This window comes from Hypomesus nipponensis, chromosome 11, assembly GCF_054491055.1.
Source record: "Hypomesus nipponensis isolate SF chromosome 11, ASM5449105v1, whole genome shotgun sequence".
Lineage (NCBI taxonomy): Eukaryota > Metazoa > Chordata > Actinopteri > Osmeriformes > Osmeridae > Hypomesus > Hypomesus nipponensis.
This window is the reverse complement of record NC_140371.1, coordinates 12,275,760-12,298,198: the sequence shown is the minus strand read 5'-3', so window position 1 is coordinate 12,298,198 and position 22,439 is coordinate 12,275,760. Positions and strand designations below refer to the sequence as shown.

The window sequence follows — 22,439 nt, the reverse complement described above, 5'->3', positions numbered from 1 at the left end:
AGTTAACTTGACTTACCACACCAGTGATGGGGGTTTTCTCCCCTTGGTTCCATCCTGGGCCCTGCCCTAACTCAACCATGACAACTAAGCTCAAGCATAAACACCTTAAAATAGGTTGACTTGCTGTAGATGTGCCTGGCTTTGAGAGCTTACCATACTACATCATGTAGCACCACATCTGAAATCAAACAACAGAGTAATAAGATCACATCTTGTTAAAAGGCTCATAAGAGTAATGGCTGTGGAAAGACAGAAATGATGTAATTCCAGAGTGAGTGGCCTGAATGTTGCCATAACTTGCTTGTTAAATCGCTGGGACACACAGGTCTTTGTATATGCAAGCTGTGATGTCAACTAAATGTTTACACCATTGACATGAACCAGACCTAACACCTGACAAGTAAGTGGTCTTCAGGAAAGGAGTCCCACTTTCTTTTACTTGAGTTCAATATGTGCTGTCTTATTTAAAAGTATATTATTCTACAGTGCTTGTACAGTAGCAATAACCATGGAGAATGTATTTGTTGAATTTGATTGAACAGTATAATTCAAGAGATATGATGCAAGTGTTTTTTTCAATAGATAATGCTTTATTATGCAAATAATTATACATGTTTTATCCATATGGCTGATTCATTTAGTTTCCCACATTTAATGAAGCATTACAGATTTTCACAATTGCTAAAACACAAAACCCCATTCTCTAAATAAAATGTTCAGTGAACTAAACCAATTTGTCAAATAAGATATTCTTTTGGCAAAACTCTAAATTCATTCTCATTCTCTTAACACATTTTGCACTGTGATGCACTTGTGCTGCAAAATGGTAACACGGGCAAACAGTAAACACAACTACAACACAGTTGTCATCTGTAAAACACAATGACTCAAAATTGTTCAGACTTGTTTCTAATGGTGGTTTGGGACAATGTCAGCTTTCACCATGGTGTCTATACAAGAATAGTTCAACATCAACCAGCATTTTTTACTGTAAATGTTTACCTTCCACCATACAGCCCTTTTTTCAACCAAATTGAAGAATTTTTCTCTGTTTGTCGGTGAAAGGTCTATGACTGAAACCCATATACCAGGGTAAATCTCCTACAGGCAATGGAATTGGCCTGTGGTCAGATAGGTGTGGAGTGATTTCAAGGCTGGATCCAGCACACCAGAGGGTTTTACCCTGTTTTTCTTTGTTCTTTGTTGACAGAACTAAGTTGTGATGGCTACTGTAATATTTTCAAACCAAATCAAATGCACAGTATTTGTATAGCCCTTTTTATAAGCATTGTCACAGAGGGCTTCACATAGACGTGCTGCTGATAGACGTGCCACCCAACCAACCTCAACCCTCAAGGAAGATGGAAAAACTAGAGGAGAAAAAATTGAAGAAACCTTGAGGGGAGCAATTCAGTGAGGGATCCCCTCCTCCAGAGACGGTTGGCAAAACAGAGGTGCAGAACACAGGCTAAACATAATCATACATCAGGAAAGTGTCAATCGGTGTTGAAACACCTAAATCCAGTGTTTCAAAATCCCAAATAAACGTTCTTTATTGCTACATAAATGCATTTACTGTGTATACATAAACAAATTTGTCTTTACATGGAACTACATGGCTTGGATGTTGTGTTCTCCATTTTTGTGTTGTGTCTATTGATAGCTCCATGGTGTTTATATATTGATTTGCTGTGTTTATGATCTGACAGGACAGCATTGTTTGATTTTGAGCACAGGTTACATGGTTTAGGGGCGAGTGTTTGACTTTGCCAGAAGAGTCAGAGGTTTTGGAAATTTAGTTTGAATATTTGGTTTTGTGTTTACAGTTTTGAGAAAATGGTTGACTGTTTCAAGAAATGTGTTTTAGCAATCATGAAAAACTGTAATGTTAAATAACCTCCTAAAATGAAATGTTCATGTCATGGGACCTTTAAGGGTTTTAATAAAGCACAACATAAAATGAATCACTATCCATCAGTAAAAGGAATCATGAACAATAAAATGTAAAACACTTTTGAAACAAATATTGCTGTCTATTTGAACCCCCATACCAGTGTAACAACCAACCCCATCTGAACTCTTGAGCTAAATGTTTAGCTAGCAACCACATGACTTGACCTAGCATCGGATAAATGTAGGTCCACTGAAAGTCTAGCTATTCCCTTCTACTCTTAAACAAAAGTTACTAAATAGAGTTAAGTTAAACGTACAAAGTTACAGTAAAATAATTATGCAAATAAATAGTTACTATTACCCATTGAAATTTGAATTTTTTCTCTTGAGTCAGGAATGCTCAATAATGCTTGCTCTATTTCCATACAGACAACATGAATGAGCTCAGACAAAGAGGGCACTCATTTGATGAAAACCATTTTACACAGCGACCCCTAGTGTGGCTGTAATGAGCTTTGTGACAACCAACCCGTGTGACAACCAGCCCCGGTCTCCCCTATTCTAAACCAAAAAAATGTCCGAACTAAGAATAGCCTATTTACATTCTAAAGCAATCAACATGACACTAATTTAAATGCAAGTATTTTTTTATAAACAAAAACGCGATGTACGTGAAGTGAGTTGGTTTATTCACCAATGGTTGATTCAAACTGACAGCGTAGGCTATTTACTAAGATGATGAGAAGTATATCACGAGAAGGGCAGTAGGGAGGGTCCGTGTTTGCTCTGAAGTGATGGTGCGGTCTGCGCTTTTTTCAGTCTCATGCTTGGTTTATCCTCGACTGTTCTGGCTGATTTGATAGGATTACAATGCAGGCTATGTAGCCTATTCAAAAGTTAACAACACGCGAGCTCAATTAAGACTGGAACATGTCTTTGGCAAAAAAAAATCGATATTCGGAAGAAAGGTCCAAATGTGTTGCTAGACTCTGTAAAGTGTTTCCTCATGTTTTTCTCATAGTTTCACTAATTGGATATGCCGCATTGGGCGCGATATTATTCATGTATGTCGAGGGGAACAGTACGCCCACAGGAGAAGAAGATTATCATAATTTTTTATGTGAAATAGTAAGGTTGGACCGGTCAGGTAAAATCTCTCATTTTACTATATTGCAAATTTGAACAGTAGGCCTGGCTATAAAATGTAGTACACAATACAGGTAGCCTTGCAGCCTACTAGACTACAAATATACACTGTATTTATTAATATAGATTTTCTACGTTTGTCTATTCAAGATAATTCGTCTTGTACTAAAGAAGAAGTGAAAACAGTAGAGATGAAAATCAGAAATGATTTTAAGTCTACTTGGCTTCAGCATCCCACCAGATGGACATTTTTTGGATCCTTGTTCTTCTGTTGCACTGTTTTTACAACTGTTGGTAAGTTTCAACTGTCAGCCCAGCTGTCTAAAACTTGTAAACTTCAAACTCAAATCAGATAAGCATATTCTTTCATCCAATAAGGTAGGTGGCCGTGGACAATATGGGCTATATAGATTTTTTTTCCATTTGCTTTCATTTTTGCTTTAAGTTTTCTGTGTGTGGTGTTGCCAGGCAGTAAAGAAGGACACATGTTCTTTCCGTCAATTCATGTAGACCTAAGCAGTCAACCATGTGATCAAACAACATTTAATGCCTGTAAGCACTGAATATTTAAACATGCTCTTGCTCTTAAAATCATTAACTTTCAATTTCAAATAAGTAATTATTCCTAAACTGTTGATGAATACTTTTTGGATTAGTATATATTTCAGTAGGCATACATATTTTGACCTTAAATATACGGTTAGGATTTGGCCTGTGTTTATTAAACATACCCTGTGGTGTATAAGAAGGAAAATACATTTTCAGGCACAAACATGTTATAATGGGCAAGTATGTGTGACTGAAATGGGGTGCCTCCCAGGCATATCTACAGAATAATCCACTTTATATCAGTTTTCACATCATCACAATCAAAGACTAGACCAATATGCTCATCAAATATTTTTAAACAAAATGAATCATTGTCTCTACTAAGAAAAATGCATCAACTTAATCTGGACAATCTCGATGATGAGATTATTTGGACTTGAACCACAATCAGAGGATGGCATACAGTATACTGTATATCTTATAGAATAATGAATGAACCAAAGGTCTTTAGTTTCCAGGATCGACCTCAGACCTTCTAGACACCTTATTGGTTATTATTCGCAATAAAGATCCTGTTCTACAGATGATACTTGAATGCATCCCGTCATCAGTGAGTCATCAGTCTTTCTGTCCACGTTGAAGAAATAACATACACCAGTGGCTTGGCCTGCCTCCCAGTCCCAACTTCAACTTCAATCAGAAGCCATTTCTAGCCACAGCTGTAGCATTAGTGCCTACATTAGTGTAGGTTTACAATAATCAGATTCATAGCTTTGCATCATAAAAGCATTGTGATTCTGGAATGTTTACATGCAGCGGATAGGCTGCACATACTTTTAGATGACTGTTTAGTCAATCTATCAAACTAAATGTACAATTTTTTCTGTTAATGGGGTATGTAGGATAGTTGTTTATTAAATGGTGGAAATAGATAGCTTGGGTGGTTGGAGGTTGGATAATAGATAATGGCTAATAGCTTGTTCAGCAGACTGAAAGGTCACAAATCATGGAGAGAAAGGAAGATGCACTCTACAACACCACAGACGCTTAGTAAAAACCTGGCCACAGGAAGTAAGGGTGCTTGGAAGGGCTGGGGGCTGGGTTCTGTCCTTGTGAAAGCCCACATGTCTTATAACCAATGCATGGAAATGTCTAAGTGGTTGTAGCATTACAAAAATAACAACCACTTTGAATTGGGGTTAGGTCATATTTTTGATTTTTTTTTTTACATTTTTGGACATACTATATCAATTGTGTAGACCGGCCGAACGTGTCAAACTCTGTGTCAATACATCAGTGAAAGAAGAACAACGCTGTATGTAATATGAAGCTTTGTATCTGGCAATGGTAAACCTACACTAATGTAGGCACTAATGCTACAGCTGTGGCTAGAAATGGCTTCTGATTGAAGTTGAAGTTGGGACTGGGGGGCAGGCCAAGCCACTGGTGTATGTTATTTCTTCAACGGGGACAGAAAGACTGATGAATTGTGATGCATTCAAGACTAATCTGTAGAACAGGATCTTTACTGCAAAGAATAACCAATAAGGTGTCAGAATCGGGTTTATTGCCAAGTAAGTTTACACAAATAAGGAATTTGCTTTGGTAGGTTAGTGCATAACAATAAATAAAGACAAATATAAATAAAGATAAAGCAAGTACTGTAAGTAATATGCACAACAACAAAAAAACGGAAAATAAGCTACTCCAAAATTCTAATAAAGAATACTATAAAATATGTACAATATGACTGTTCCTGAAATAAATGAACAGCTGTAGGAATGTGTAAAAGTTCACAGTATGTTGATTTAAGAAGATGCAGTGTGCAATAGCAGAAGAAGTCTGTCAATGTAAAGCTTTAGACTTAACATTAGTATAACGTCAAATCAGTGTCAGTCGGGGGACCTAGGGCCTTCTTAATGAAGCCAGCTGCGGATGGGAAGAAACCTTCTAGAAGAGGTCAATATTTGACACCAAAGACATTTGGTTTATTCATGATATGTACTGTATGCTGCCCTTTGGTTGTAGTTCAAGTCCAAATGATCCGTTTATATACTGTATACATACATTTAGATGGTGCTGATAATCAAAGACTTGAAGTGCACGGTTTTAACAGTTAACAGTGTGTTTTCCAAGACACATCATCACATCATCTCAAATACACAAAGGGTCAATGATGCATACACAGAAGTAGTAATGTACCTTTAAGTGCTGCATACCTTGCCATTATGTCATCAAGTCATTAGTCAAGACTACCTCATAGAGCTTATTTGGTCCTATATTAGGCATAATTCATTATTGGTTGAAATTAACAAAACTTTTTTCACTCTTTAAAAAGCTATTCATATTTTACCATCAATTTCATTATAGATACATTGGTTCATTAGCATACAATTACACCAGTAAACTGTTATTATTTATGTAAGCTATTTCTTTTTGCCTTTTGGCCAGTGTCGCCATGTCACACTCACTTTAAACAAAGTTTGTATCATCCAACTATAAAAGCAGGAATTATGACCGTTTGTGTGTATGTGTCACGGCAAGTGGTGGGGAAGGACCCAAATGCAGGAGAGTAGCGAGGCATTGTGTCGAACAAAGGGTTCATTTTCAAAAACGGGAAACAGACAGGGTACCTATGCTGATGATGGGTAATGACAAGACAAAGACAAGACACAAAACAGAAACCGAAATACACAGAACTAAACAAGACACAGGTGGACACTGAGACTAACGAGAACTGAAACCACTGAACGAGGCACAGGTGAAGACAATGACAGACACAGGTGAAGACAATGACAGACACAGGTGAAGACAAAGACAGATACAGGTAAAAACAATGACAGACACAAGTGAAGACAATGACAGACACAGGTAAAGACAATGACAGACACAGGTAAAAACAATGACAGACACAAGTGAAGACAATGACAGACACAGGTAAAGACAATGACAGACACAGGGAAACACTAGGGCAGGGCAAAACCGAAAACGGGGGCACGGCTGTGGCCGTGACTGTACCCCCTCTAAAGGGACGTCACCGGATGTCCCACAAGGCAGAATAGGGGGTCGGAGCTGGTCCGGGGGACAGCCCGGAAGCAAGACCCAGGGACAGGGCGTGTCCGGGAGCCGGAGCAGGTCTGGGGGGTGGCCCGGGGGCAGGACGAGCACAGAGACGGCAGACAGGCCATGCACAACCCAGGAGGCGGAGGCACGATGAGACACGGGGGCGCCTGGGAGCGAGGACGAGGGGGGCCTTGGGAGCAAGGACACTGGGGCGCCTGGGAGCGTGGACGAGGGGGGTCCCAAGGACTTGCCAAGTTGTTTGCACAAGCACTTCATAAGAAATGTTGCTTAAATTAATTATAGCGACTAAAAAAATTCACTGCTATGTTGCACTAAGTGATGGAGCCATGGATCTCACGAGCCCAATGGGCTGTGCACAATCTAAACTGTGCAGAGTTAGGCCTACGCAGATTCACACGCTAAGTGATAATATAACAGATTAATAAGTCAGAAACTGTGTAGAAACAGCTGTACGCATGTTTCAGAGACCATTTTACGTCTTTGTACATTTTACCCAAGGGTTTGCTAACCTTGTTTCTGGAAATTCATATAACCAACTGTTTGGTAAGCTGAATCATGTTTTACAACTATGAATAGACTAAAACCATATAGGAGCATGGATCCCCAGGAGCAGATTTTGCACCTATCAAATCTATCCTCATGCCACAACCTTTGTCCTCCATTTATAGGTTATGGAGAGATTTTTCCAGTGACATTGGCTGGGAAAATGGTATGTATATTGTATGCCATGCTGGGAATTCCCCTCATGCTGCTGGTCATCTCGGATGTAGGGGACATTCTCGCCGTGCTTTTATTCAAAGGATATCTCCGCCTGCACCGCCTCTGCAAGCTTCTCCTCTGCCGCACCTGGTCCCCAAGGCAGGCCCAGGGGAAGTCTGGGGACATTCCTATGCAGGATGGTACCTACATCTTCAACCAGGAGGTGGTGGTCCACGAGCCCATGGACATCAGGCACGTTCTTCACACCCAGGCTGATGTCAAGCGCAAGTCAATCCAGCTGCGAGACAACACTGAGATCTTCAAGCGCATCATCGCCAGGGACAAATTGTCCATAAAGGGAGCACTGATGCGGAGCATGTCTTGCCCCGAGTTGAACCGCATGTCTCCTCTGCCCAAGGACTTTGCCATCTGGGATTTCACAGGTATAGGGGAGAGCATGGAACATTTAGATGTGCCTCTGGTCTTGATCCTCATTGTTGTGTTCACCTACATTCTGTTCGGAGGCCTCATCTTGCCCAGGTGGGAAACACAGATAGGTCAGTTTGATGCCTTTTACTTCTGCTTCATTACGCTCACCACCATTGGATTTGGTGACATTGTGCCCAGCCACCCCAAGTACTTTATGCTCACCTCCTTCTTCATCATCGCTGGAATGGCTATAATGTCCATGGCCTTCAAGCTGAGCCAGTTGCGTGTCATTAGCTTCTATCGCCAGTGCATGCATCGTATCACAGGGGGAAATGTGGAGAGCAATGAGAAAGAGGAAAGTGAATGAGCAGTAGAGGTCTCAACATGGCCTGGGTGGCTTTGAAGTTCAAGGGCTTCCCCATTTTGGGTTCAAGATGGGTGTCAAAGGTTGACTGACTTGGGATATGGGAAGCTTGGGGTGAATCCAGAGCATGATGTTCGAGCCTACCTAAGTAGCATGAGAAAATGTACACGTGTCTGTGGCTTTACAAACTCTTTGAATGGGGGCTCTATCGCTCTTTGTTCCTGTATGTTCAATCAATGGCTTAAAAGCTGAGTTCATCTCGACCTACTTGATACTTGTAGTTTTGGCTGCAATAGACAATGTAAGTTGGTTGGTTGGTTGGTTGGTTGGTTGAAAATAACATTCTTGTTGGACCTTTCCATTTTCTTTTGAGTTTCCATGTGTTCACCTTCCTAGAGCTTATTTGCTGTGCCTCACTTATCTGGTTACTCAACCAACCAACCCCTAACAATAATAATGTTGACTTTATTTGTCTACAATTAATTTATTCTACTACATTGTTCCTCTAGGATTGATCATTCTAATATTACATGTAAACATCTATAGCTTTGTGCCAAAAATTGTGTTGTCACCTGAACTTATAGCTTATGTGTATATGCTCTTGCTTGCAGTTTGTTGCTTTCACAATGCCATTAAAACAGGTTCAAATGTATGTGTGGCTTGTGAATATGTAATTAAGAAGAACCTGATGCCATCATTTATATCCTCACATATAGACATATTGCACTTACTAGTACAACTATATGTTTGTGTCAACCATTGATGTTTTTTCCAGAGCCTGTGGCTCAGTATAAAGCTTTAACTGATACCCAACTGATCCTCTCTATCCCTTAATTGCTAAGATGGATGAAGAATAAAAATATTAAAGAAAATGACTTTCTATGCTTCTCATCAGTATGGGATAATTGTTGGAGTATTTTTATCGTGGGAATCTTGAGCATATTTTTATTGTGGGCATATGCTTATAGTGTGTATATATTTAGAACATTTTGATTATCTGGGATAGTCAAATTTGGCCCCAACCAGGATATAACCAACCAGGATATAAGGCCAACTGTAGACACTTTCAGTGAATTCCCAGTTCAGGGAAAGACACTTCATGTCAAGGTTGCATGACTGACTGTTACAGCCATCTTGTAAACCACTGATGAAAGTAGGCTGAAAGTATCTGACAAGAGGGACAGGTCTCAACCATGCCTGTGTATAGGGAGATAAAAGTTTACTTTCTCACCTGCAATGACCCCACATTGTTTTAGGTACAAAAAGGTACATTGTTGGGTGGGTGTGTTTTTGAGAGAAAACCTCCCTGTAGTGCAGGAGCAAATAGCTAAGAAGCCTGTTACACATTTAGAAATATGAGGAATTAGGATATGCTACTTACTAGAAAGTCCTGGCACTTATTTGCATCTTGAAATCGTTTCATGCAGTGGAAAGTTTATTGTTGATGGTATTAGTCAGACACACTAAACCAGTCGCCATCCGAAGCTTCAAGCAACAATACATCACGTGTTGTTCTAATAACACAATAACTGTAACACAATGCAAACACAATTGAATTAAATTCGCACACACCCGCTGCGTCGCAATGTAAAAAAAATAATCTTAAAGTTTATAGCAACATACTTGGACTGTGTTGAGGGAACGTCACTTCACTTGTTCTTCATAGCTGAAAATGTTGCATCGATTATTGATGTGTCGTTCGTGAACGATTTGTTTATTTTGAACGGATCTTTAATAGCCTATAACATGGAAGTAACGAGTTGTCGGTCCTGTATAAGAGAGTGATTTGTTCATTTCCCCGTGGCCCCGCATCGGGACTGTAAGGAAGTCAACGTAACGCACGATGGCGCCATTGTCAATGTAAAGAGTGCGCACGAATTTGGTTTGATTGATGACTAATTGAATTTGATCGCAGTCTATAAAGCAATGGGTTATTCAATAGAGGAAGTTTGTCAGACGGTTTCGTGATGGTTTGAGATAAAGTTGGTCATATCTGAGCTCTATAGAGGATAGCCAAAGTATTGATTGTCATAGTTTGACTATGTTCAAGCATTTATTATATGTTTTAGGGCCAGCTCGGAATTTCTTGTCATATATTGTACGAAGTGATCCGTATTATGCCAGTTAAACTGACATTAGTAGCCTGCCCCAAGCCAAAGTTTACGAGCTATGATTCCCCTCACCTTAAAAGACTCGCTGTTAAAATGTTGGGGTATATCGACTAGTATAATGCTCTTGCCAGGACTCTTCATGAAAATGCCCCTCTATCTTTCATCTCTATATTTTCCTCGCTCTTCTATATATTCATAGCAATCATTCAAAACATTCTATGCTAAATCGGTTGATGTGGAATAAGCCCATAGAGGACGCAAAATATTGTATTTATTTATTGTTCACAAATTAGAATTGGTTATTTCATCCATAAATGTTTCAAGAAAGACACTAGGCATCTCTCACTGCGTTGAGTTTGAAATGCTGTAGGTAAGGATGTTCCTGATAAAGGTTGAATGACGTCAAGGATCAGTCAAGTAAGTAAAACGCCCCGCATCTTTGGGTCTTTTTACCACGGTTGCTGCTGCAAGAGGATTTCGCAAATGTTCATTTAAGGTTAGATATTTAAGGACTTCTGCACATTCAACTACAGTTTATTTTTCTTACTTGTATTTATTATACGACTACACGATTATACAGTAGTCTCAAACATGTTTGGACCTTTTTAATATTAGGCTATTATTTATAAACTACTCTCAGGACTGTATTCTGAAAATTGACTTGCAGAAAAATAACACTTTACAGCCACAGCTGTATTTGAAACGATTTCCTTTTGACTTGTCTCTTTTCTCTTCACAACAGGAGGACCTCAAACGTTTGTCTGTTTTTCCCACCGCAGAACGAGTCCTTCTTTTCGCTCGTTCTTTTGTGGACTTTAACAATGGGAAGATTAGACACTCTCAGATCATTTAATTTATTAACATGGCTGAGAGAAGAGAGGCAATCAAGGAAGTTGATTCTGGTTATCGTGTTCATCGCCTTGCTATTGGATAATATGCTTCTCACAGTGGTCGGTAGGTACAACTCGGCATCTTACACCTGTTACCCTATAAAGCATTGACCACGAATCTTGTGTTCAACCTGAGGTGCCAACTTGTTTTAAATCATGTGAAAAATCAAATTTGTATGCCCACAACAAGGTTTTAAAACACGTGAAATGTTGTATTACCAATATGGCCAATGTTAGTTAGAACTTAAATAGGCTATGGAGTCCGGGATCAGAAGCATGTTTAATGAACCGTCTAAGTTTTTAATTGATGTATTTATTTTTGTATATTTTTAAGCCTCCATATAATAGGCTACTCACATATTTCATGCATCATACATCATAGACTCAAACTTAAAACGGATCATTTAACTTAGTGATTTGAATACGTTCCGGAATCGTAAAATACTTCTATCATGACTGATTTAACAATATGTAGCCAACTCACACAAAATATATGTCCTTGTTTAGAAATGCAAAACAGATTTACCCATAGGATACACGTCAAAAACCAACAGTTGATCTGTATGAAAACACTATAGTAGGTATCCTAAGCATTTTCTTGAAGGTAATACACTTTCACAATACAACCCATTTCCAAGTCTAATCCAATTGTACATGACATTGATGACCGTTTAGCGGCTGTATATTTGGGTGCGACATTGACTCTCGGCGACGTAGCGTTTCGAGGACACATCCATTACGCACGGACGCGCGTTGGATACAAATAAGATCCACTCATTCCCTGAGAGCGTTCGTAAATGACTAGTGTGCCCCTCATTTGTGGAACCAATTGCAAAAGCACAAGACTGTGATGCTTGTGCGGTGTTGACTCCACAGTAATCGTTATTTATCCAGCCTATTAGAATTTCTATGGAAATTGAAAAAACTGATACTATTATTATACTACCTATTACTTCATGCTAACTAATTTATTGGAGTTATATGTAAATACAAATTGAGAAAGTATTTCACAGGATGTAAATTGATTCACTAATCATTATTCTGGCATGTTTGTTATTTTCAGTACCCATCATTCCCAGTTATCTATATACCACTGATACCAACACTGTCAAGAATCACACCACCTCACCACACAACTCTTCCGGAACCTTCCAGACCATTGTGTCCCTGTATGACAACTCAGTCAGGGTGACCAGCGGGGAACCCGCTGATACCAGACCCTTGGGTGGGACCATCCCTCCCCCTACTACCACCCTTGTGCCCCAGAACAGCTCTGACTGCATCAAAAATGATGACCAGCTTCTTAATGAGAACGTCAAAGTGGGACTGCTGTTTGCCTCCAAGGCTACAGTACAGCTAATCACCAACCCCTTCATAGGGCCACTAACCAACAGGTGGGTGACTGCTTCTCTCTCACCATTGTGAGCGGGGCATTGGAATGCTACATCCTGTGTATGCAATTTTTTGTGTTTTTAATGTTCGCGTCCTCCATCCTCCTGTGAGTCTCGTAGATGTTTTTGCCATGAAATACGTGCCATGGTTTGCATGGCAACAAGTATGCAACTTCAGAGCTATAAATATAATTGTAACCTTTGTACATGCTGATTTGATATGACATTTAGATCCTTAAAAGGGATGTCACAGTATTCTGCCTGGCATTTAATGCCACCATTATTTTTTTTCTCTTAATACACCTAAATAATTGTTATAAGTGTGTCCAAGCATTTCATACTATTATGACTGATTTTACGGGTAATTATAACGTGTAGATGTGAATTGCACTAAACTGAACTGACAGAAGACAGGGCCAGTGTGTTTTCTTCAGAGTTCACTGAACAAGTACATAATGGTGGTCTCCTCCCAGGTCACATTGGCTTCCTGATAGCCTGGAGCCCAAATAGTGACTCAGCTTCCGTTCTGTCAAAGGTCATCATTGAATAACATTTATGTTTAAATCACAGTAAAATAGAGAGGAGGAACTGTAACAGACTCTCTCCAAGTGGTGGGAAGTAAAATAAAATGCTGTGTGGTAATAATGTTTAAATAATAGTATTTAGAGGCCATACGTCATGCCATGTAGATCTAATCTATATAGATGATATGGAACTGAATTCAGGGTTAGCGTTTCGTCTTGGATAGTGATCAGCTGTAGTATTTTTGTTCATGCTGTTTCTGTAGGCAAGCACTGTTCACTGAACACATCCACTGTCGTGCACATAGATATTCTCTATAGAAAGGATGAGTCAGTGTGGTCAAAAACAACGAGCAACGATGCTTCCTTCAACAGTGCACAGTATTGACAGACATATTGAAATAAGTGTTTATAGTCTCTAGTCGGTTCTCAGATATGCTGTAATTGAGGCAAACAATCGGAATCCTATTATTTCCCCTTTGTCACCTTCTGGCTGAGAAAGGACAACACAAGGGAAGTCATGCATGTCAGGGACATGGCAGTAAGGGGCCGTAAATGTTTTTTATTTAGCATATTCTCTTGGTGTTTGTCCTCTCAACCTTTCTAATGTTTTATCTAGTGTCATAATTGTACGATGCCAATAAGAAGCAGCAATTGGTTTATCTGTCAGGTGTACAATGGTTAATAGACTCAATTTGCATTGGAATCAGTCTGTTCAATGTATAAATATGCTATTCTATGCATTTCTTGCAAATATGGGTAATATATTCTAAAACATATGGTTGGGCCTTGTTTTGTATCACAGTTTGTATCAAGCAATTCTTTCTGTGTCTTTACAGAATAGGGTACCAGATCCCCATGTTTGCGGGCTTTTGTATCATGTTCCTGTCGACCATTAGTAAGTATCACCCAGCATCTGCACTGGTCTCTACATAACTGCATCGCAATAATACCATTTTGTAATTTGTCCATTTAGAATGTGTGCCTCTTGTACTTTTTCAAATGTTTTATTGTTGCTCTTGTTCTTGTCAAGTGTTTGCCTTCTCATCGAGCTACGCTCTGCTGTTTCTGGCCAGATCCATGCAAGGTGTCGGTTCTTCATGTTCTTCTGTGGCTGGTAAGAACATGATCCTGGGGCCCAGCCAGTGTCACGCGAGTGCATGACCACACTCACATGACTACACATATTGTACCATTCTAGTACTGTATACAGTTGATTGGTGAACACAATGAGTCCCAAGGTACGTTCATTAGACATTTCCCTCTTGTAGGAATGGGGATGCTGGCCAGTGTGTACACGGACGATGAGGAACGAGGAAATGCTATCGGCATAGCACTGGGTGGCCTTGCTATGGGAGTACTGGGTGTGTGCACAGCCTTCAATGTAATCTTGGGATCCATGATAAACATCCTCCTCAGAAAAAACAACTAACCTTTATTCAAAGGTCCTCTTCAGCCTTTAAAGTAGGAGCAGGACCGCATCCCCTAAGGAGATAATGTTCTGCAATGACAGTGGAATGTTGACATACTGTCGCTCTGTCCCCCTTATTTTTATCACTACACTCCTGAACATTTTCACTCTTATCTGCACAGTGGGCCCACCATTCGGGAGTGTGATGTATGAGTTTGTAGGGAAGACAGCTCCCTTCCTTATCCTGGCTGTTCTGGCCTTGTTGGATGGAGGTATGTCATGTATATGAATTATTACATGTAAACATTTCTTCAAAAACACAATACACCACCACGCTATATCACTTCTATTTTCAGTGTGGCATTGATGCATCTATGATGATGACACTTTTTTGGGGTTTTAAACAGTATATTTTCATATTTGATAAGATGTGTTCATGTCAAACAAAGTCCAGTGTCTGTGTCTCTCCACAGCTTTACAGCTCTTTATTCTCCAGCCTTCCAAGGTAGAGCCAGAGGTGAGTGGCCCTGTCAGTCAGACTGAATTAGGTGAACTACCAGGCCAGAAAGGAGCTGTCTGATTTCTGTTGCTCTCCTGACATGTTATTTTGAGAAAATAAGTAAAATGGGCCGTAAGACTAGATCATCATCGATATCCCATTTAACATTCAAATCTTGTGGTACAACAATCCTTTTCACGTTCCTTTTGTACTGTCCTATGATTCATATGTTGTGTAACTCTACACAAGGTATTATGGGGAAGAGAAGAGAACAATTTAAATGCCTGTGTTCCTCATACACGGCTGTACACTTAATCAGGATTATCTTGAAAATATAGTGTCTCTCACACCAACACCAACACAGTAAGCTGAATCACTAGATATCTGAATCAACACGGACTGTTCAACACATTTTATACATGGGTAGAATGCAGCCATTCTTTATTTGATGGCTTTGTCTTGGAGTCGGAAGAGACATGTGCCATAGATGCTGATTCTTATCCGTTGCCTCTCTTCTAAATTTGATCTACGGGCCTGATTGTTGTCCGCCGTCACAGCAACCAAGAAAGCATTGCGAGAACCAATCAGAACAGGATCTAACCCTTTCATGACCACAGGGTCTCTTTTGTTTTCACACCAATTTTACAGTCTTGTTACAAGTGTAACAAGTAATACGATGTTCTTCTCAAAGTGAGCTGGATGCTACACTCACTCTCATTAATGTGAAAACCTGCTGTGATGAATGGGGCCCCATCATTGAGTTCTCTAATGACTAGCACAGCTCTTACAAGAACTCAGAATCAATCACCCTCATGCTTCAGAGACAGTACTATCAGCATCATGTCACCAAATACTGCTTTTATAACAAATGACTATGTAAAAGTGGATGTAAATAACTATTTTTGTTGTACAAAGAGTCTCACTTATAGCATCATGTGCTGTGTCTTCTCTATTAATATGTATAATGACCTTGCTTGCTATAAGCAATATACTTGCTGTACATAATCAGTCATGGTGAGATAGCCATCTTAGACGGTTAGTGTTTCCTGTCTCATTTCCCCTCTACAGAGTCAAAAAGGAACACCACTATTGACTCTTATGAAGGATCCATACATTCTTATTGCGGCAGGTAAGAAAACAAATATGCATTGCTGTAAAACACTGAAGCCGTATATGTTTAGAAATGTCTATTGTTAGTCCCTCTTGATAAAGTGATAACCAACCAAAACGGTCAACCTATATTTGTGCCTCCTATAAATGTAAGACACGATCAACACTAAGCCTCCAATCGATTTCTGGGTGAACTACAGTATTGTTAGTGTGTGTGTATGTGTGTGTGTGTGTGTGTGCGAATGGTCAATTACCACCAGACAAATGGGTCATGGCAACCTGATAAAGAAAGAAAGAGAGAGAGAGAGAGAGAGAGAGAGAGAGAGAAACAGAGAGAGAGAGAGAGAGAGAGAGAGAGGAGAACAGTTAAAAATCTAAATAAGCATTGTGCCCATTTATCCACAATCACATTCTCTTTTTCAGGTTCCATTTGTTTTGCAAACATGGCCATCGCGATGCTGGAACCAGCCCTACCCATCTGGATGATGGAGACCATGTGTGCAAGGAAATGGCAACTAGGTACTGATTCATGTATTTTTCACTTTACTACTTGCCAAGCTGCATATGATCCTTTTTACTTGTGTGACACATGTGAAACAAAGTCCTTCATTGCTTCAATTCGTGTGACAACATAGGGGGCATTATAATAACTTGATAATGATGCCGTTGAGGATAAAAAAACAGATTTGGAGCTCTTGGATAATTGTCTAAAAACAACATTGAAACAATACTCCAGCCCAATGGGCCCTCCTGTTAATACCAAATTATTCCTCTTCATTGCAGGCATTAACTATTTTATTCCTTGCATTGTTTCAGAGGTATCCAATAGATAAAGACGTGATGAGAGAGGTGAATGGAGAGAAATGGGAGTGGGGGGAACAGGATATTAGAGTGTCTCGTTCACGAGTGAAAAGCGCAAGTCTTCATTACAGACCAAGATAGAGGCTGATAGTGGGACTCCTTATCTTAGCCCTTCCCTCTCTCTCTCTCTCTCTCTCTCTCTCTCTCTCTCTCTCTCTTTCTCTCTCTTTCTCTCTCTCTCTCTCTCGCATCATTCTTTCTGCCTGTCTGTCTGTCTGTTCTCAACCCAGGTGTCGCCTTCGTGCCAGCCAGCATCTCCTACCTTATTGGAACCAACATCTTTGGTGTAATGGCCCACAAGATGGGGAGGTAGGGAGGGAAATTACTCTGTTATTTTTTCTCATACTTCTTATCTTCTCTGACTCAAACTCATATCTTTTTCACTTTCCGTTTTTCGGAGTTTCCGGTGTTATTGAGAAGCTCAAAATGAGTTTTCTGCTGGCGTGGTCTGATACTGTTTATTGAAGTCTTTGGGTGACACTGTGTTTATATAACGATGTTTGTTACCTTGGGTAAAACCATTTTGGTCATATATCAATCCTTGCCTGTTAAGCTTAGGTCTGGTCCATTCATTGTCAGTGTTTTGTGACCTTTGTTTACTGTACACCCTCTTGGAAGCCAGGTTACATTGCAAGATGTACTCTACAGAAAATATTAACTCAAAGCTCAAATGTCCCAAACTAGCCTCAAAAAGAGCAGATCACTATCAGCCGGACAGTTTGCTTCCGCTTCTTGCTTTGTTTTAAGTTTATTATTCCAACAAATCTGATTTATACAACCTCACGGTACAGAAGAACAGGGACAGGAACAGGAACTGGGGGGGCTAAGGGTAGGCGGGAGACGCATGACGGACTGTGGAAATTGGCAGACACTGAGCAGCCCTTTTCTTTTCCACCCAGATGGCTGTGTGCTCTTATTGGAATGCTCGTCGTGGGAATAAGCATCATGTGTGTGAGTACTGGAGACATGGTTACAAATGGCTAATACAGAGTCACATACACTAACATAAGGAACTAGATAAGATGATTTTGTGAAGGCCCTAAAAAACACAGATGTGCTGTGAGCGAGTACATTCAAAAGTGAGGTAGATGTTAAATGCCATACTTGGATGCACGAGAGAGAGAGCCTCTGTAGCAGGAAGTCCATTTAAGGACATTGTGTTAATGTTCTACCATATCCCACTATTCCCCAAATCACATTTGGAGCCACTAAAGGGAATGAGAGTTCGGTCAGAAGTCAATTGAAGGTGCATAAAACCAGTGCACTGACAATTTCTATGTAGCTAGAAATCAGCTATTCCAGTATTCTAGCTACACTCAAAGACTTGACCACTGAAAGGCCACATGTTAAAAGTAAATAACTCAATTATATATTGTTTTACCAAACTCTGTTTTATGTGGTCTAGGTTCCTCTTGCTAAAGACATCTATGGTTTAATAATTCCAAATTTTGGAGTGGGCTTTGCCATTGGTAAGTCTATTCATACAGTCTTCAACACTAAAGCAGCAGAAGGCATAAGTAGTAGTACAGTAGACTGTATAGAAATCGAATTGAAGTTACACGTACTTGGTGTCTCATTTCTGACAGGTATGGTGGATTCTTCTATGATGCCCATCATGGCCTATCTGGTGGACTTGCGACATGTGTCAGTCTATGGCAGTGTATATGCCATCGCTGATGTGGCTTTCTGCATGGGCTTTGCTATTGGTACTGTAATTCTATCGAGAATATATTTGTTTATAAAGCATTTATATATAAAGGATTATAGCTTGATCTATAAATTCATCAAGTAAGTATATTTGTCAACACTAGACCTAGTATTATCTGCCCCAAAGGTCCATCTATTGGGGGACCCATAGCAGAAACCATTGGTTTTCCCTGGCTTATGACTATCATCGGGCTTGTGGACATCCTCTTTGCTCCACTATGCTATTTCCTCAGGAGTCCACCTGGACAAGAGGAAAAAATGGTGAGGCAAATCTGCAGTTCACATGCATACAGTGCATACTGTATCGTAATTTAACATAACACATTTCACATACAGTACACAGTTATTCATGGTTTTTGGGCCTCATCAAACAAATCTACAACTGCCATACATATGCATGTGCCACTTTACAGTGGCTTTCAATCAAACACAGGGGACTGTAAGCCCTTTGTGCTAAAAATAACAGCTTACTTGTATAATTCCTTGTACTTCCATCAGAGAAAACAAACTTTTGTCTTTATGGCTGCGGTCTATGCACTGCCATTATTCCACTAATAACACTAATAGACAATTATTGTGTTCTTCTCAGGCCATTTTGATGGACTCCAACTGCTCAATGAAGACCAGGTCGTATTCCACTCAGGGAACATGCTACCAAGGTGATGATATGGAACCAGAATATGATGACGAATAACAGTCCCCAACCATGTATGTTAACCCTCCAGAGGATTTATTTTGTTGTACGGAAAAAAAAAAACTGAGAAAAGATAAAATAGTAACAACGAAGCAAAACAGCCAAGCCGTTTCCGTGTGAATGTCTTGCGTTTGGTCTTCACTGTTATGTGTCATTGTTAGCGTTTGTACGACTGGAGCAAACCAAAGTTGTTTTCTGTGCCCTGTGGTCAAATGCTGATGCTTGATGAGGGTCATTTTTAGATAACAGCCTTATCATAGTGAGGAGGAACACACATGTAAAAACAGGGTTGTATGTGCCATCAGAGGGAGTTGGTCGCTTCATCTGAGGGTGAGTAATCACCTGTTTCTGTAGAGTTGTTTGTTAGGATTATACATCTGTCTTAATTCACCTTTTCGCCATTAATAGTTTTACACACCTGACAGTGCTGCGATTCTTTGAATACAGGACATAATACAATTCTGGTGGAAGACAAAATGTTCTTTAGAAACAGACTTTGGATTAGATTCAGCAACTCAAAGCACTGTGAGGAAATGATGTGGGTATTATTTTATTGGTCCACTCATTTTAGACATTAAAAAATCTGTGAAATTGTATTTCATCCTTTATCTTTTTTATTCTTGAGTCAGGGGTAATTTTATTCAGTGTTTGCCTGGAAATTAACTTGTTTTAACATAGCTAAGTTAAATGATGTACTTTCAAAAGCAGTTCTGGGTTAATTTTCCCCCTCTGGAGTTTTCATCATGAGCACATTGGATAACGGCAGCATTGTCGATTTAGATGTGGCAAATTGTTGAACGTTTTTGGTAGGCCTTTTGAATGTGTGAAAAGGAACACCCACTTCTGGGATGACTTTCTGTCATAAATACATTTATTTGTATTTGCCTGTTCTAGTTTTAACACAATTTGTGACATTATACTCTGGTGGACATGTGTTAGCCAATGGAAATGTAGATTTGGCTGAAACAATTTTTTGACAAAATGATGATCTGCAGGATGTTGATCAAGATACATATTGACACTCTTGACATTATAAACCATTCATTGATTACCTGTAAGTAAATCATTTTTCCCAAGTAGTTAAATTAATTCCTATTTTGTTCCAGTACATGGCACCTTAGGAGGGGGATGACCCAAGCACTTTATCACACAGACACAATCACCAAGCTCCACAGTGACTGAGTCATTTATTAGTAACATAAACAGAGATGATCTAGTAATAGGGTTGTGCCAATAGGAGCTTAGTTTGAAGTTCTAACTAATGACTTCAGCCTCAATGAAGTTTGTCTTAAGGGTTGTTGTTCACTTGATAAAATACAAATACGTTAACATAAGGATTGTGCTACTGTATAGTCAGCAGCATTCAGTCCTGAAGGTTTTTACGTCATAGTTTCTCGATTGACTGCTACTATGAAATAAATGTTGAGGATTCCACTTTACAGGATTTGTATGCATGTCCACACACACTATACACAGATTATGGAATTGGCTAGCTAGCTCTTGCACGTCCCTAGCTTTCTTCACAGGGATCCCCTCCTCTGTTAAACACGGAACAGAAGATGAAAATATTGACTCTGTCTCTCTTTGACCTAACAGAAACGACAAGGCATACAGCATAGCACAATAATTGTCATGTATTGACACGGACAATTATAAGGTTCAGATACAAAAGTTTGGTTTTTCCAAATGTCCTTGTTTTGACACTTTATACTGTTATATTGTATGTTTTGTTTATGGTACAAAAATATTTTATGTATGTAGATAATTTTGATATTTAAATATTATGAAATGACCCCACTCTTTACTATTTGCTGATATATTTGATTTTGTTTTATAAGAAAATTATTTTAACAAGATTACAATAGAGATTCTTTTTTTGTTTTTACAATTTACAATAATTTGTTAAATCATGGTGGTTACACGTGAGATTACATATTTTTTTTGTCTTTTTGTATACCAGCAAACTAAGGCACACGCGCACAAACATGTACAGTATGTGTTTGTGCGTGTGTTATTGTCAGTGTGTGTGCCTTCTGACATGTATGTCATTGGTTTATGTGTCTCAACTACTAAATGGTACAAATAATGTTGCCATTTTATATTCTGGACTGATGGTTGCCTGGTTGTTTACATGTGAGGTGTGCTGATTGTGTAATATATGTTGACATTCATTGGAGAAGGGAAATCCTAAATTAAATGTTGTATACTCTGAAAAAACATTTGTATGGACAAGTCAGTGCTGTATGTTATCTTTGATCTATCCTCTGATTTTAGGCCTTATCTAATACTGACAGTAAACCACTTAAACACAGTGGAATGGTCAGAGATTTATAATAATCAATTGTTTAGCTCAGCTTCTTAAAGCCCACCATTACCTATGTAAAAGATATAGAATTCATACAACATAATACACGTTCAAGACCTGTCTGCCGGTCCCATGTCATATTCTATGATCCATCATTTCTTAATTTTTCTGCTTTTAACGGATACGTACGACCATCAATGATTTCCATTCCACATGTATAAGATGTATAAGGGGTTAATGCTACCTTTTCTGGATGTCCATTTTGAGCACTTGAAAAAGAAAACACAAGAGCAGGCTATGATGGAGAAATGTGTCACTTAGTCACCCCATGTAGGAAGAGACACACTGTAATCATCCCATCCATCTCTCCGCTGGGCTCCAATTACTTACCAGATGCTTGCACAATTATGTCCCTCCCCACCCAGGGACCTTAGCGCGAGGACACAGTGCCTAAATCTCACCCTCACTTGTAGATTAAAGAAAAAATAGAACAGTTGGTTGTAGAACATATTTCCCAATGTAAGGTTCATTTTCGAGATTCACTTTCAAATTAAACACTGACCTGCTGGATTTAAGGGTCTTCAGGGGTATATAATCTCAGCCAACCAGGACAAACACCCCCCCCCCCCCCCTCCCCCCACAGTTTCTCCCTTTGGTTCTAGGGCCTAGACAATCTGGGGGTCACTGGTTGGGATCTAAACTCAGTGCCAAAGTCTTTCACAAAGCCCTTCTTCTACTCCAGATGATCCCAGTTTATAATCCAGATTGACAAACA

General features: G+C 39.5%; 2 protein-coding genes across 2 annotated transcripts; both read left to right on the top strand.

The window, feature by feature from the left end:
* The first annotated feature begins 2,567 nt into the window (after nt 1-2,567).
* Nucleotides 2,568-8,982, top strand: kcnk18 (potassium channel, subfamily K, member 18). The gene is made up of 3 exons (XM_084710077.1): nt 2,568-3,040; nt 3,190-3,333; nt 7,341-8,982. The coding sequence occupies exons 1-3, from the start codon at nt 2,824-2,826 to the stop codon at nt 8,165-8,167; spliced, it is 1,188 nt and encodes a 395-aa protein (XP_084566203.1). The 5' UTR covers nt 2,568-2,823; the 3' UTR covers nt 8,168-8,982.
* Nucleotides 8,983-11,021: 2,039 nt separating this feature from the next.
* Nucleotides 11,022-21,580, top strand: slc18a2 (solute carrier family 18 member 2). Its single transcript, XM_084709638.1, has 15 exons — nt 11,022-11,229; nt 12,229-12,559; nt 13,917-13,975; nt 14,111-14,194; nt 14,349-14,441; nt 14,671-14,760; nt 14,962-15,005; nt 16,056-16,116; nt 16,521-16,616; nt 17,189-17,267; nt 17,858-17,909; nt 18,364-18,427; nt 18,545-18,664; nt 18,793-18,926; nt 19,255-21,580. Exons 1-15 carry the CDS (start codon nt 11,097-11,099, stop codon nt 19,357-19,359), a joined length of 1,545 nt encoding a protein of 514 aa, XP_084565764.1. The 5' UTR covers nt 11,022-11,096; the 3' UTR covers nt 19,360-21,580.
* Nucleotides 21,581-22,439: the final 859 nt, after the last annotated feature.